Genomic DNA, 14,879 nt, shown 5'->3' on the forward strand with positions numbered 1-14,879 from the left:
GGTGTGTTGAATGCGCACCAGCAGAAGGCGTGGTCAGGAAGTGACGCCATCGTCGCCACTCCGGTGACTTGGAGGTTATTAGTTTTTGTTGTTTTCAGAGTGAAACTTTCGTCCCGGACAGTGGAGCTCATCATGGGCACCGTCCATGCCAGGGTAAGGAGCCGTGCAGCGACGACGTTAGCTCGGACTTTGACCTCTCTGAGTGCTCAGCGGGAGTTGAATGATTGAAAGGCCCATACAGAGGCTCAGGGCTCCGGTGTGCTGCTATCTAATCAGCCCTGGTAGTTGTGTGTTAACGAGGTTAATGAAAGTACTCCTTACTGAGGTAGTAATTCTACAGTTGTGTATCTTTGTTTACTGAGGTTCTGCTGGTGGCCACACACACTCGGCATGTATAAAAATAAAAATAACTGTTCCCACCAAACGTGATCTAGTGTAAAACGCACATATTATTTACTCACTAATTAGTTTAATTTTCCGTCATTTTTAAGTTTGTCATAGTCCTCATTCTTACATGATTCTCTTTAATTTAGCATTAAAATAAAAAATTTAATGAGAATGTTTTATTTATGCAAATTACCTTAGTATTGCACAGTCGCAGGTCTCAAAAGTCCAAATATAATTTAAATCATTCTATTTCAGAATCAGTAGTTACAGTATTGTGTGTGTGTGTTTGCCTCATTTAGCAGAAATGGTAAATAAAAAACAAACAAAAAACAAATGGGCTTAAAACATTTTAAATAGGAGTGCACCGATTGCAGTTTTTGGCCGATCACCGATCTTGAGAAAAACCTGACTTGCCGATTCCGATTTTCTCTTAACTAAAAGTAGATTTTGTCAATGTTTCACCATCCTTTTATTGAGAAAACTAATATGAATACTCATGAAACAATACCAGTTTCAAATGGACATGAGTTAATGTTCTCAAATATAAATTAATATATTTAGCATTGTTGTTTGAACTACAAAATCATGTTTGTTCCTTTAGACTTTCATTTTTCTAGTTTTGAAAACAAAATTTTTTTTACCTGTTTTGACACACTTGTAAAAAAAATCTACAGCAATGGTTTGCTTTAACACTAACTAAGGATGCACCAATTGCAGTTTTTGGCTGATCACCTAGCCTAGTGAACTAGACCAAATTCTTGCTTTGCAAAGTTTGGTCTAGGCATGCTCCATTGGAACCTCAGCAGCTCCTACCAGGACTCTGGCTAGCCAATCACAGCTCTCTAGAGGGGTTTCAAACACATAAAGAGCTGTGATTGGTCCATAATGGTGGGCCAATCATAGTGCTCTATCTGCTTAGTGAACAAATCACAGAGCTTTATCCGCTTTGTGGGCCAATCAGGGCACTCTATATGCCTGGTGGGTGGGATGATGCAACAGAGTGAAACAAGAGTATGTCACATTCATTGTCCAGTGGAATGCGGAGATCATTTGAAAGACAACGGTAGAACCCGCCCCACAACCGAGAGCCGTCAACTGATCACCGATCTTGGAAAAAACATGAGATTGGGGTCAATAGATCGGTGCACCCCTAATTTTTAACACTGCACATTTTTTTCAGTTTCACAATACTTTTTACTCTTAAAATTAAAAAGATTCTGATTTTCACAAAGTCACTTTTTGTAATTTATATATAGTTTAGAGCAATTCTACTGAACTATGTTATCTTAAAGTGGTGAGCTGATTCACCATTAAATCAATCCATCGCGATGTGACGTGCCAATTCATTAACGATTAATAAAATTATTTCTGCCTCTCCAGCCACTTCCATAAAAGAATGGTGCCACTTTGCTGCAAAATGGAAGTGGTATCTAGAAGCTTTTAGTCATTTATAAGTGGTCAGCCTGTGGCATTATTGTGGTGCGGCCATGTGTTTTGTACAAAAAATTACACAATGATGATGGTAAATGGGCATGTGATGGACTCTGTGCTGTCACAGACTTCCTTTTAGCTTGGACGTACCTTGTTTTATATGTCGATTGAAGCAACGCTCCTTAAGTTTTTCACAAGCTGCTCCAAAAGGTGGCTGTCCTTCACAGTCCCATATGAACTGTCTGGTGATCTGTGCTTCAGCTCCAAAGGCCAGAAGCTCCAGGGTCTCTGCATCACTCCATTTTACCGTCTCCACTGATAAAGTTACACAAGCGAAACTGATTGCTTTTGTTTACTTGTATTTTCAGTATTCACGTTTTTCTTGTAGATTTCATGTCAAAGTATGTAGGGTATATTTTAAATTTTCCATGAATAAGATAGTGGAATAAAATATATTTGGTAACTTGATTTAATGTGTGCTAAATTAATTTGAAAGTATGAAAAAAAGCGCTATTTTTCACTATTTGTTATATTGCAGTTGTTTAAAAAAATTTCATTTTTTTCCTCATTAATGTACACACAGCATATTGACATTAAAAACAACAGAATTTTTAAAATGTATGCAGATTTATTAAAAAAAACTTTCTTCTAATCATCCTTGAGATGGTCCTACACCTTCATTGGAGTCCAGCTGTGTTTGATTATTCAGATTGGACTTGAATAGGAAAGTCACACACCTGTCAATATAAGACCTTACAGCTCACAATGCTTGTCAGAGTAAATGAGATTCACGAGGTCAAAGGAACTGCCTGAAGAGCTCAGAGACAGAATTGTGGCGAGGCACAGATCTGGACAAGGTTACAAAAACATCTCCGCTGCAAAGGTTCCTAAGAGCACAGTGGCCTCGATGATCTTTAAATGGAAGACATTTGGGACGACAAGAACCTTTCCTAGAGTAGGCTATCTGGCCAAACTGAGCTATCGGGGGAGAAGATTCTTTGCGAGGGTGGAGAACCCAAAGATCACTGTGGCTGAGCTCCAGAGATGCAATCAGGAAATGGGAGAAAGTTGTAGAAAGTCAACCATCACTGCAGCCCTCAACCAGTCTGGGCTTAATGGCAGACTGGCCTGTCTGAAGCCTCTCCTCAGTGCAAGACACATGAAAGCCTGCATGGAGTTTGCTAAATGTCACCTGAAGGACCCCGAGATGCTGAGAAATGAGATTTTGTGGTCTGATGAAACCAAGATAGAACTTTTTGGCCTTAATTCTCAGCAGTATGTGTGGAGAAATCCAGGCACTGCTCATCACTTGTCCAATACTGCCCCCACAGTGAAGCATGGCGGTGGCAGCATCATGCTGTGGAGGTATTTGTTAGTTTCAGAGACAGGATGACTGGTTGCAATTGAGGGAACGATGAATGCAGAATACAGGAATATCATTAACAAGAACTTCTCCAGAGTGCTCAGGTCCTCAGACTAGGTCGAAGGTTTACCTTCCAACATGACGATGACCCTGAGTACACAGCTAAAATAACGCAGTGGCTTCATGGCTAATGTGGGCAATGACCGTGAAGCTTAGAGTGGTATGGTTGAGAGGAATGCCCCCTGAACATCTGAATCCATGTGGTGTTTTGTTATTGGACTTCTGTGCGTGTCATGGACTGTCCATAATGAACAGCAGCTCTAAATTTGAGACTATGATCTTGAGTCAGAAAAGGGCGATTCCCCTGGTCAGGAACGAGGTCTTGCCCCAAGGGGAGGAGTTTAAGTATCTTGTGGGCTTGTTTACAAATGAGGAATAGAGATGGAGATCGATAGGTGGATATGTGCTGTGTCTACAGAGATGTGTTTGTTGTGCTAGTCTGTTATGGTGTAGAGTGCTAGGCCGGAAGGTGAAGTTCTTGATTTACCAGTCAGTCTAAGTTCCATCCCTCACCTATGGTCACAAGCTTTGGGTAGCGACCCGAAGATACAAACAGCCTAAATGAGTTTTCTCCACAGGGTGTCTAGGCCAGGCTATCCTTAAAGGGGCAGAATGTGAGGCCATATTTACCTTGTTGTTGCTGAATAAAGGCAGCTTGGATGGTCAAATATAGCAAACTATAACGTCAAAGTCGTGTCTGAGCTGCTTTCTGTGTAAACTGGTAATCTTGTAAAGGCAAGGGTGAAACAGTTTGTTCTGAGAAAAGCCAGTTTATGATGTAATTAGCAAGCCACATCCACTTACTTCTGCATGTTCCAAACAACTTCAGTGTCAGGAGAATATAAACGCTGGTTGTAATAATGCTAACCAACAGCACTAGACTGGAATACCGCTAGCTCTAGCCTGAGCTGCTAGGGCTAGGCTGAGCCAATGCTCATGTCCATGTGGACACAAGAAAAACAAGGAAGATTGTTGAAGCATTCATGTTCTAGGATGCACTGGGACACTTCATGTTTGTCTTTAAACACAACCCTGCCGGACAGTCACTTGGTCAAACACTTACTTCCTCGCACGTCCCTGCTTCACAACCGGCGAGTCAGTCACTTCACCAGACATTAACTTTGATTATTTTTTTCTTTTTCCTTAAATAAAAAAATACAAACTTTAGATCTATGATGCTATCTAACATTTATGGGTATCACACCAACATTCTTTTCTGTTTGCCTGGGAAAACACTGTGTGTACTACTTGCCATTCTAATTGCTCTTTTCACATCATATTGTTTTTCTAGAGCCTTGATCCTCTGCCCATGCAGGGGCCAGAGTTGGGAATTCAAGCCGATGACATTGAAGCTCCAGAGGTTGAACAGGAGCCAAAGCAGGAAGTTCTTGAAAACAAAAATGTAATAAAAGACTTCAATTTTTTGAGATTTGAATGAACGCTGTCACATTGTCTCATTTAAAAAGTGTTTTGGTATCTGTGTGTCTTTTTTTCTTCTTAGGTTGTGGTTCAGCGAGTGCACATAGATGGACTTGGACGGACTAAGGAGGACTTGTTGACCTATGAAATTGCAGAAGTGTTCAGAGCAAATAACTTGATTGATGTAATCCCAAATTAATTAGACTAACTTTTAATGCTTGTGTTGTTTATTTTGTATGTCCTTCAATAATATTAAATGAATTCTGCAGGTGATGAGAAAGTCCCATGAGGCCCGACAAAAGCTGCTGCGTCTCGGTATCTTCAGAAAGGTTGAAGTCAATATTGACACCTCACGAGGTAATGTTAGACATACAATTCTCAGAATAGAATTAGGTACACATCTGTTTTTTTAAATGGTTGTATTGCTTGTTTTTTCTCATTGTACTTAGGTGAAGATGCTCTTCCTAACGGTCTTGACGTGACCTTTGAGGTTACTGAGCTAAGACGTATGACGGGCAGCTACAACACTATGGTTGGAAACAATGAAGGGAGCATGGTTAGTACTTTAATGGCTCCCATTTTTGATACATACAATTTTAACATATGACCAAGTAAGCAGAATTAAGAATATTACGTATTAAGTAAAACTCACTTTTTGCATCCTTTTGTTGCTATATGTATTTATAAACACTCCAAGAAGTAAAACCATTCTAACATTTTCTGTCAAATGTTGATTCCAGGAAGTTCCTTTATTGTGATGTCACAATAAGGAAAAGAAGCATCTGTTTTAAGTCTTTAAAATACCACATTTATATAGCTAATGGTTGTAGTCATCTGAGACACAATATTGATCAAGGGTCCAGTTAAATTTTAATTGAAAGAAAATATTCATTTATTTCACTCGTTACGATCATCCATTCAAATAATTATTTTGTAAAAATTTGGATAAAATTTTTGGATCAGCATTGATTTTTCTGTTATTTAGGTTCTCGGCCTGAGGCTTCCTAATGTATTTGGTCGGGCAGAAAAACTGACATTCCAGTTCTCCTATGGCACCAAAGAGACATCCTACGGCCTGTCTTTCTTTAAACCTCAGCCAGGACACTTTGAACGCAAGTAAGACATGAGTAGTTTCATCAAACAATTTAATTTGAGATTGAAAAAAGAAAAATTTTTGTTCATTAACACCACTTACTCAAAGACAGGCTCCTGCTCAGTCACAATGTTCAAATTCTACATGTATAGGTGTAACTCAAATTTGAATCACATGCAAAAGTTTATTTAAGTCTGCATAAAAGGTGAAACTAATATATGAGATACTCATTACATGCAAAGCCCAAAATGTCAAGTAGGGACGTTACGATCCGATCATGTGGTCGGAAATCGGGCCCGATCATGTGATTTTAAAAAGATCGGAATCGGGTGAAAAAGATCGGCTTTAACCTTTTAAAACAACACATTTGACTTTTTAAGTTCATCCTGAGATATATTTTGAAATGGAATAAGAATGGCTTAGTTTATTTTTAACAAGTTCTATCACTATTCTTGTTTCTTGTATGAAAACACCATAACATTGCAGTCAGTTTTCAGCTTTGTGGTATTTTAAACTGGACAGTGAGGGCAGAGCAGCAGCCACTTGTAATGTGTGTGTAGTGAACATTCCACCAGCTGGGAAGGACAGAGCTGCACGATTTGCTGAATTTAAGACTGACTTTCACATTTAGCTTTTCCCTTCAGGCATCAACACCCATTAAAGGTGCATTATGTAGAAATGAAGTAAAAATGACATCCTGTGGTGAAATTTGGTTACTGCAACCACTTAAAACAAATCTGGGGCTTATTGTCGGCCGTTGTGAAATTACAGTTGTCGGCGCTGCAGTATTGGCTCGCAGGAGACATGGCAACCCCACACTCACTGACTGTAAAAAGCAGTTACGTCCGTCCTTCCTTTATTTTGAAAGGAGGAAAACTGACAATCTCCGCAGCCATTTTACCACATTCCACCCGGCCACAATAAAAAACCGGCCATTATTCACCTCCGCCGACTCCGACACCGGCCAAAATATGATACCCGGCAGTTAATTAAATACAGGCTAATATTAGTTACTGAGATTCAACGGTATATCCCATTCAGCCGTGCTACACACAGCGAGTGGATCTCAGCCTACCATCACCACTGCGTTGGGAAGAAGGGTATGTGACTCCATGAAAGTCGAGGGCATTATGTAACATGATTACTACAGACATGCTGCCGATAAATGTTGTTGACGGACAGGGATTTCAAGAAGTGATAAAGTACATTGAGCTGGGGTACAATATCCCCTCTAGACAACCATAACCATTAATCATTGATTAAGGAATGTGATCTGCATTTTTTCTTTAGATGATATAGAAGATAGCATTTTATGTTACGTATACAATAGATGGAACCTATTCAGAGGGAAATTCAGCTTTTCAGAAAAATTGCCGCTTATCAATTAATCGATCATCGATCGATAAGATGAAACAACTATTGATTAATGAATTACTCGTTAATTTGCATCCCTATAGTCAGGGGTGGACCTTTAAAGCGCCCGAGCGCCAATGGCGCTAAATACTTGACGACTCACTGCCCGGGTGGCGCCCAAGCCTTATTTGTCATTTACACACCGGCTTTCACCTACATCATGGCCGCGCCCTGCAGGAAGCCGCCGTTTTCATTTCGCGCGCGTGAACCTGCGCGCCTCTAGCCATGTACTGCACGATTCTAGTTATAGTCACGTGAACTATAAGTTCACTATTAAAGACGAAGTGGAACCATGCTAGAAACACACAAGCACGCAGGGAGATTCCGCCGCCACAGGGATGGGATTTCTTGATGAAATCTCCGGCAAAACGCTTTAAAACTGGTGAGGAGAAGCGAGACAGTTCGAAACGGTATGAAGCAGAGAAGCGTGTGCGTAGGTGGAATGATTCTTGGCGGTTTAAAGAAGACGGGAGGCGCAGAGAATGGCCGTGTTTGAGTTGAGCAGCGGCTCGCCTGGAAAACAGACGAGAGCAGACGGAAGCAGCAGGGGGAGTGGCTGAAAGCCGGGTCGGACCTGGCCCGCAGCGGGGCTCAGCAGCCTCCAGAAGCTGATGGCAATGTGGGTTTAAGTCCCTGCGGGGTGGGATTGGCTGAAAGCCGGCGTTTAAGTCGGACAGATTTCCCTACATGTGTAGCTCGGGGGTGACGATGGCTGAAGATATCGCGTGAGCGTTCACACTTGTTCAATTTTCAATTTTAATTCTGGTGCCTGTTAGCAGCTGAAACACATCCTCACGTGCTTGTGGATATCATATATTCTATATGAAAACATGACTGTAATAATAAGTAAAGGTTAGCAGCTGTAGCTTCAGTGTGCTCATAGGAAACGTGACAAAAGAAAACAACACACATTTCTCTTTATGGCCTATATAGTTGTCATCATCAACATAACATGATTTACAGAATACATGTGACCTACTAACATTTCATGTTCTACCACCAGATGTTTGGAACAAAATATGAACCAATCAGATCTTAGATCAGGTGAGAGCCAGGTGTTTCCCGTCATGCCCTAGGTTTTGCAGCCGAGGGAGAGCAACTGCAGCGCCTTGCTCCAAAATCTGCGGCCGCCTTGATCTCAAGAGGTTATCGTTGCCTACGTATGCATGACGTCAGAGCAAGTCGGCGTCAAGTTGGACACAAATCTAACCGGCATGCACTGCTCGCCGATCAGCGCTGGTCTGCGCAGAACTGGCTCATCTCGAACACAGCCAATGGCTCGAGTACAGCAAAGCGGAGTTGGTGATGTACTGCGTTGTATGCCGGAAGTATGCGACGACAAAATCGAGTTGTTGAGGGAACAAACAAATTCAAACTTGAATACGTTATTATGTTTGTGAATGTGTACAAAATAAAGGTTTATTACATTTAAAACAGTTCAGTTGTTATTTTGACTGGTTTTGGCAGCTGACCAGCGGGGCCGGTAAATTCTTGGCTTTTCAGAGTTACCGGCCCGGCTGGCCGGTTGGTTTTGAAGTTAATATCCACCCCTGCCTATAGTGAACTAAAAGTAGCCAGCCAGGCATTACGTGAAAACACTGATCAAGCTAAAGGTGTGAGGTGACTAAAATTAAAGCAGACTAAAACTAACAGAATATCAATGAGGCATTGAGGAGATGACAAAAAGTGGCCAGCCAGGAATTACTAAGTATGTGAAAACATTTATTAAACTAAAGGTGTGGGGGTAGGTCACAACATAAACAAAGCAAGCAGTGAGTGCGTAATGGCTCAGCCGAGATCCACAGTTCCACATCAGGAATAGGGTAGGGCGGACGGCGCGACCACTTGTATTTATTCCTCAGGGTTTTGAGTTCTTCAGCTAAGGCCGAACGAGGGGAGTCAGATTCCGGTAAGATTTATTTATTTTTCGAGCAGGCCAGAGATAAAGTTTCCTCTGCTTTTCAGTCTTTGCTGGTCTCATGGGCATCCAATCAGGCAAATAATGGAGTTTGTTCTAGGCTCAAAGTGTCACAATTAGCTAATTAATAATAATAATAATAATAATGCAACTTATATAGCGCTTTTCTAGACACCCAAAGACGCTTTCACACACTCTCACATTCACACACTGCTAGTGATGGTAAGCTACTTGTAGCCACAGCCGCCCTGGGGAGGTCTGACAGAGGCGAGGCTGCCAAAGCACCTGCAAAGGGTTCCTGAGCCTTTAGATGGTCTTTCAGTCTAAGTTGAATTACTGAAATAAATTAACTTTTGCACCATATTAAATTTTTTCCTGTTTCCCCTGTAAATACCAGTGAAATGAAGCATGATCTATTTATGAGTACTCGGACGTCTTCATCTTTTCCTATTCTGAAATGGCTTCATTTGTTCTCATAATTTGTGCAGATCAAAGCTTTTTACATGGTTTTAATAAACAAATGTTGAGGTTGATCTGTTGCCAGATTATGGGACACCTCTGGTTTGGTTGGCTTTATTGGGTTACACGTTTAAGCTGTTTATGCATAAACTATCGAGGTAGAAAATCTGAATTTCTTCATGTCTTTTTCTTTTAGTGTGTCCTTCAACATGTATAAAGTAACAGGTCAGTTTCCATGGAGCTCACTGAGAGAGACTGATCGAGGTGTCTCAGCTGAACTGAGCGTAAGCACTCGCTTTAAAAACGTTTGTATAACAATGTTTTTGTGTGCGGTTAAAGTGTACTGAGAGAATTCATTCAGCATTTTGCGGAAACCTGGAAGGGACAGGGACACAGAACATGACACTCCACAATGTGCTCAAATACAGGCCATTGTTTCTAACAGGAGGGACTAGTGTTTTGTTGTAACAGGAAACATATTTAGCTCAGTTACTTAGCATTTTTATAGACTTGTAGGCTTTTGCTATTAATAACTAGTCTTTTAAGACCTCAACAATTAAAGACCAAATCGTTGATCTATCCTTGATGTGACGACACTACTATCTCACATTTATGCCAACTTACTGTGTAAGATCTGTAATGAGGAAAAAGAAAAAGTCAAAGTGTTGTTTCTTATTCTGAATTTACCAGTTTCCCATGTGGAAGACCAACCAGACCCTGAAGTGGGAAGGAGTTTGGAGAGAGCTGGGCTGTCTGGGTCAAAATGCCTCTTTTGCCATTCGTAATGAGAGCGGTCATTCCCTCAAGTCTTCCCTTTCAGTATGTCGTCTTTTTTCCCACTAATAGTTTTGTTGTGAGGTTCAGCATTTTTAGCAATATTCTGCAAAAAAATTTTTGTAAAAAAATGACATGTAAATTATCATGAAGAGTGGTGAAGTAATTTTATAATGAAATTTTATAATAAACCAATGTTTGTTTGCCAGCACGCTATGGTCGTTGACACCAGAAACTCCTCCATCCTTCCCAGGAAAGGTGGACTACTTAAGATTCATCAGGTTTGTAGCCAATCGGCACTTTTTCAAAAGCATCATGGCAGCAGAGTGACATATCTCAGCACAACATTATTGTTTTCTGTTCATGTAGGAACTTGCTGGTTACACTGGGGGTGATGCCAGATTCCTGAAGGAGGACTTTGAGATCCAACTTAACAAAACTCTCTACTGGGACTCTGTGAGATTTAGTATCTCAACAAACACTATCATTCAACACACACTTTTATTAGGTTTATTGAGCCACAGAAAAATTAAAGGCATACTATGCAACTTTTTCATATTCTTAAATCATTTTTTGTGCCAGTAGGTGCTAAAATGACCTTGTCTCAGCCCCGTCCACACCTTGTGAGCAGGATACCCCGTTTGCAACTTCAGCCTCTCCAGAACGCTCCCTGAGATCTCACGTCACGCAACTCCAACACGACAATCCACGTTTACACCTCAGGACAGACTAGCTGTAAGATGTTTATTATGGTGGAGCCTCAGAAGAAACAAATAAAAATATCTATCTGATGAAGCTACAAATTTTAAAAGAACGTTCAACCACAATAGGAGTCAAAAAAAATAAAATCAAGATCAGGACTTTTCTGAATCTTGAGAGCTCTTTACTCGAGACAAGAATAGTATGAGGTGATCAGTTAACAGTGGGAGGTGACCTGTATGCTACATGGAAGCATAACTCCATGAGGCTGGTGAGTCTGATCATTCTGCTCAGTTTTATGGCTTTTTGTCACACTCTGAACCAGGAAATGGCTGCAGACAGCGCCAGAAAGCTCTGGAGCAACACGTGACTCCACCCTCTAGCCAATCAGTGTCCAACACTCGCAAAGCCGCCCGACTCAGCCCTTGGAACTACAACAAAGCAGGGACTGAATAGTCAAGGAGTCAATCTGACTAGTGCCGTTGGAAAAGGCCTATTTGTGAGACTTCAGGGCAGCGGTCCGGAGAGGCTTACGTTGCAAGATAGGGTATCCTACTCACAAGAGTCAGAGGGGACTGGGAGACTTTTCATTCACCCTGTAAAGGGTCATTTTAGCAAAAACTGGCTCAAAAAATCATTTAAAATATAAATAGTTACTTAGTATGCCTTTAAAACAGAAAACTAGATTCACTCATTTTTAATCCAACTAATTAATTTAGTTTTATATTATTAGTTTGTAGAGATAATTTGGTAAACAAGGACTTTTTACAGAAAATAACAACCAAGCACAGTTTCATGTTGATATTTTTATATACACATTTTACATTTATTACTTATAAATCAAGGCAAACCTATTATCACTGAACTTTTTCCTCCAGGTTCTTTCTGCATCACTTTGGGGTGGCCTGCTTTTGCCTTTTGGTGACGCGCCAACTTGCATAGCAGACAGGTACAAACATAAAACGTTTGTCTATTTGTTAAACTGTTGGCTACAGCCCAGAGACCAGACTCACTGGACAGAAACGTTACTGTCCGTTTCCATTTGTCTGGTTTTCTCATGATCTGTGATACCTCGTTTGATTTTCCTCAGTTGACACCATCATCAGGTGGGCAGAGAGGAGACACAAGGCCGCAATCGTGGCTTCAGTGGTCTGCTACTGTTCAACCGTTGCAGCATTTTGTAACGTTCTGATAATCTATGCTGTGGCCAATAAATTCTAAAGTTGGCCTGCCCTTTCAGAAAGCTGTCCTGTGGGTTGATGAGGAAAGATCTGTATCTTGAGATGGGAAATTGCCGCTGTTAGACAGTATTGTAAAGCGCGTTTTTAAAAGTGTTCTCCATCCTGCTTTTCTATGTAAATTAGTAATGTTGTAATGGCCACGGACAGGTTGAGATATACCGCCTTAAATGTACATGTCTCAACCCACTTCAGCGTCGGCAATTTATAAAGGTTTGACACGGTAATGCTATCTGCAGAGCAGCAGTAGCCCGAGCTACTGCTGATGATCTCGTTAGACATGCACAATAAAAAAAAATTTTTTGTCAGTTATTCGCTATTCAAACTTTGTGGTTTTATGAAGAAAGAATTTATAAATAAAAAAATTCCATAAAATGTGCGCAACAGTTAGCCAACCTCTGACCCCGGCGAGAGCACATGTTGGAGATGGGGAAACATGCAGCGTAGTCAGTGAGATGATGCACGCACGCACGCACACACCATAGTTGGCCCCCACTCTGTCTCTGAACTGAGAATAAGGCCTAGTCCACACGTAGCCGTTTTTTTTTAAACGAATATCCGCCCCTCCAAAAACTTGCATCCACACCACCTCGTTTAAAAAAAAACTCTGTCCACACGTACCCGGATAAATACGTTGTTAAGGACATGCCAGACCTGTAGGCGGCAGTACTTCCCCCGTTCTTAACCTCGTCCTTCATCTGTGGTCTTCTGCGAGGAGCAGTAATTCCGCTTGCAACAACAAACAAGCAAAAAGCGCTTGGAAAATTGATAAAGCGAGCACAGCTCTGAGGGCATCTATGCTGTCGGCTAGTGCAAACACAGGTCGCACACGTGATGTCAGCATTTTTTGTCGCGGAAAGTGACGTTGCGGACCTTAAAACTCCGGTTTTGTCTGTCCACACGCAGACACCCAAAACGGAGAAAACGCAGATCTTCACTTTGGCCGGAGTTTTTAAAAAGATCAGTTTTTGTGTGAAAAAACTCCGTTTTTGTGTGGATGACAGACCAAAACGTAGACAAATATCTATGTTTTGGCAGATCCCCGGCTACGTGTGGACAGGGCCTAAAAGTGAACCTAAATGAAAATTTGTTGCTTTCAACAGTTACATCACAGTAACTTCATATCTATGTCTCCACATTAGTTATTGGTGCGTTAATTGTCTGAGGTGCATCAAGTTTTAATCAAGCTATGAACTGTAATTCTTTTCAGAGTCGGCATGCAAATAACGTGATAATTTTGCACCCCTATTTAAACCAGTTGCTTGTAGTCATTGCACATGTAAACCAGAAGTTTTGTTTTCATTTTTTGCATCTTTGACCCGTTAGGTTCTACCTTGGTGGGCCCACCAGTATCAGAGGATTCAGTATGTATAGTATGGGACCACAGAGTGATGGTAAGGCATGATTTTTTTCCTTCTATTTCCTGATGTTAATGTTCCATTGTGAAATGTTGTCATTACTGACATGGCAGGAGATTACCTGGGAGGTGAGGCTTACTGGGCTGGAGGCCTCCACCTCTACACACCTTTACCCTTCAGACCAGGCAGGGGAGGCTTTGGCGACCTCTTCAGAACCCACTTCTTCCTCAATGCTGGAAATCTTTGTAATCTCCACTATGGTAAGCATTTGGGATTTGCTTTCCTCCTTTCTAATAGTCTGAATTTGGGTTAAAAGGCTTTGCTTCTTAGACAAAGTACAGTTTGAGTGCAGGGCATAAACATTTTTTCTTCCATACTTTTCAAAGTCCTATATATTGTTTGATTCAGGTGAGGGGCCTCAAGCACATTTGAAGAAACTTGCAGAATGCATCCGTTGGTCTTATGGACTAGGCATTGTACTGCGTTTAGGGAACATTGCCAGATTGGAGCTGAATTACTGCATACCCATGGGAGTCCAGAGTGGAGACAGGTAGGAATATTTGATGTGATGTAGTCTCTGCTAAGAAGATTGCATATTCTACACATGACATGTAATGTTAAATGTCTGTAGTCACTTTAAAGTTACTGGCAGCTCTGTGGCTTATATATTGTTTTCTGCTTTGTTGCAGGATATGTGATGGGATCCAGTTTGGAGCGGGAATCAGATTCTTGTGACGCCATGTTTTTCCATTTTATTGGAAAGGGGAATTTGCTTGTACAGAATTATTAAAAGAAATTAATTAAAGTACAATGTTTTTCTCTTGACTTGGTTCTGTGTTGTAGGTTTCTGTCATGCTGTATTGGTAAAAAAATGATTTAGTGGACAACAATTCAACACAAAAATACGGTCAATCATTTTCCTGACCTGTAGGTGTTATTTTGAGTACAATTTTAAAATGAACATATATTTTCCATAAAGTGTTAGAATTTTTGCATCTTTATAATTTTTATTTTGGGCAGTGCTAATTCCTTTTTGTTGTACTTGATCGATTACATACTTCTCTGAATGCCTGTACTTAAGCACAGACTTTGGAATATTTAGATGGAAAATGGTAAACAATCAAGTATAAACAAGCTTATTGTTACATTTGAAACTGTTAAGCGTCGACATAAACTGCTAAATGTGTAAAATGTAAACTAACCGATCTGCGTGTTTAAGCTGCGCATCGATTTAGCGCATGCCCTATTGTCACGTGACGTCTGACGG

General features: G+C 40.9%; 1 protein-coding gene across 1 annotated transcript; it reads left to right on the forward strand.

The window, feature by feature from the left end:
* Positions 1–6: 6 nt before the first annotated feature.
* Positions 7–14,437, forward strand: samm50 (SAMM50 sorting and assembly machinery component). The gene is made up of 15 exons (XM_015963861.3): positions 7–153; positions 4,533–4,643; positions 4,743–4,844; positions 4,930–5,017; positions 5,110–5,216; positions 5,646–5,776; positions 9,740–9,827; positions 10,234–10,362; positions 10,527–10,598; positions 10,687–10,773; positions 11,895–11,965; positions 13,581–13,648; positions 13,726–13,872; positions 14,021–14,162; positions 14,302–14,437. Exons 1-15 carry the CDS (start codon positions 133–135, stop codon positions 14,345–14,347), a joined length of 1,410 nt encoding a protein of 469 aa, XP_015819347.1. The 5' UTR covers positions 7–132; the 3' UTR covers positions 14,348–14,437.
* The last annotated feature ends 442 nt before the right edge of the window (positions 14,438–14,879 follow it).

The sequence above is a fragment of the Nothobranchius furzeri genome, chromosome 4, assembly GCF_043380555.1.
Source record: "Nothobranchius furzeri strain GRZ-AD chromosome 4, NfurGRZ-RIMD1, whole genome shotgun sequence".
NCBI lineage: Eukaryota > Metazoa > Chordata > Actinopteri > Cyprinodontiformes > Nothobranchiidae > Nothobranchius > Nothobranchius furzeri.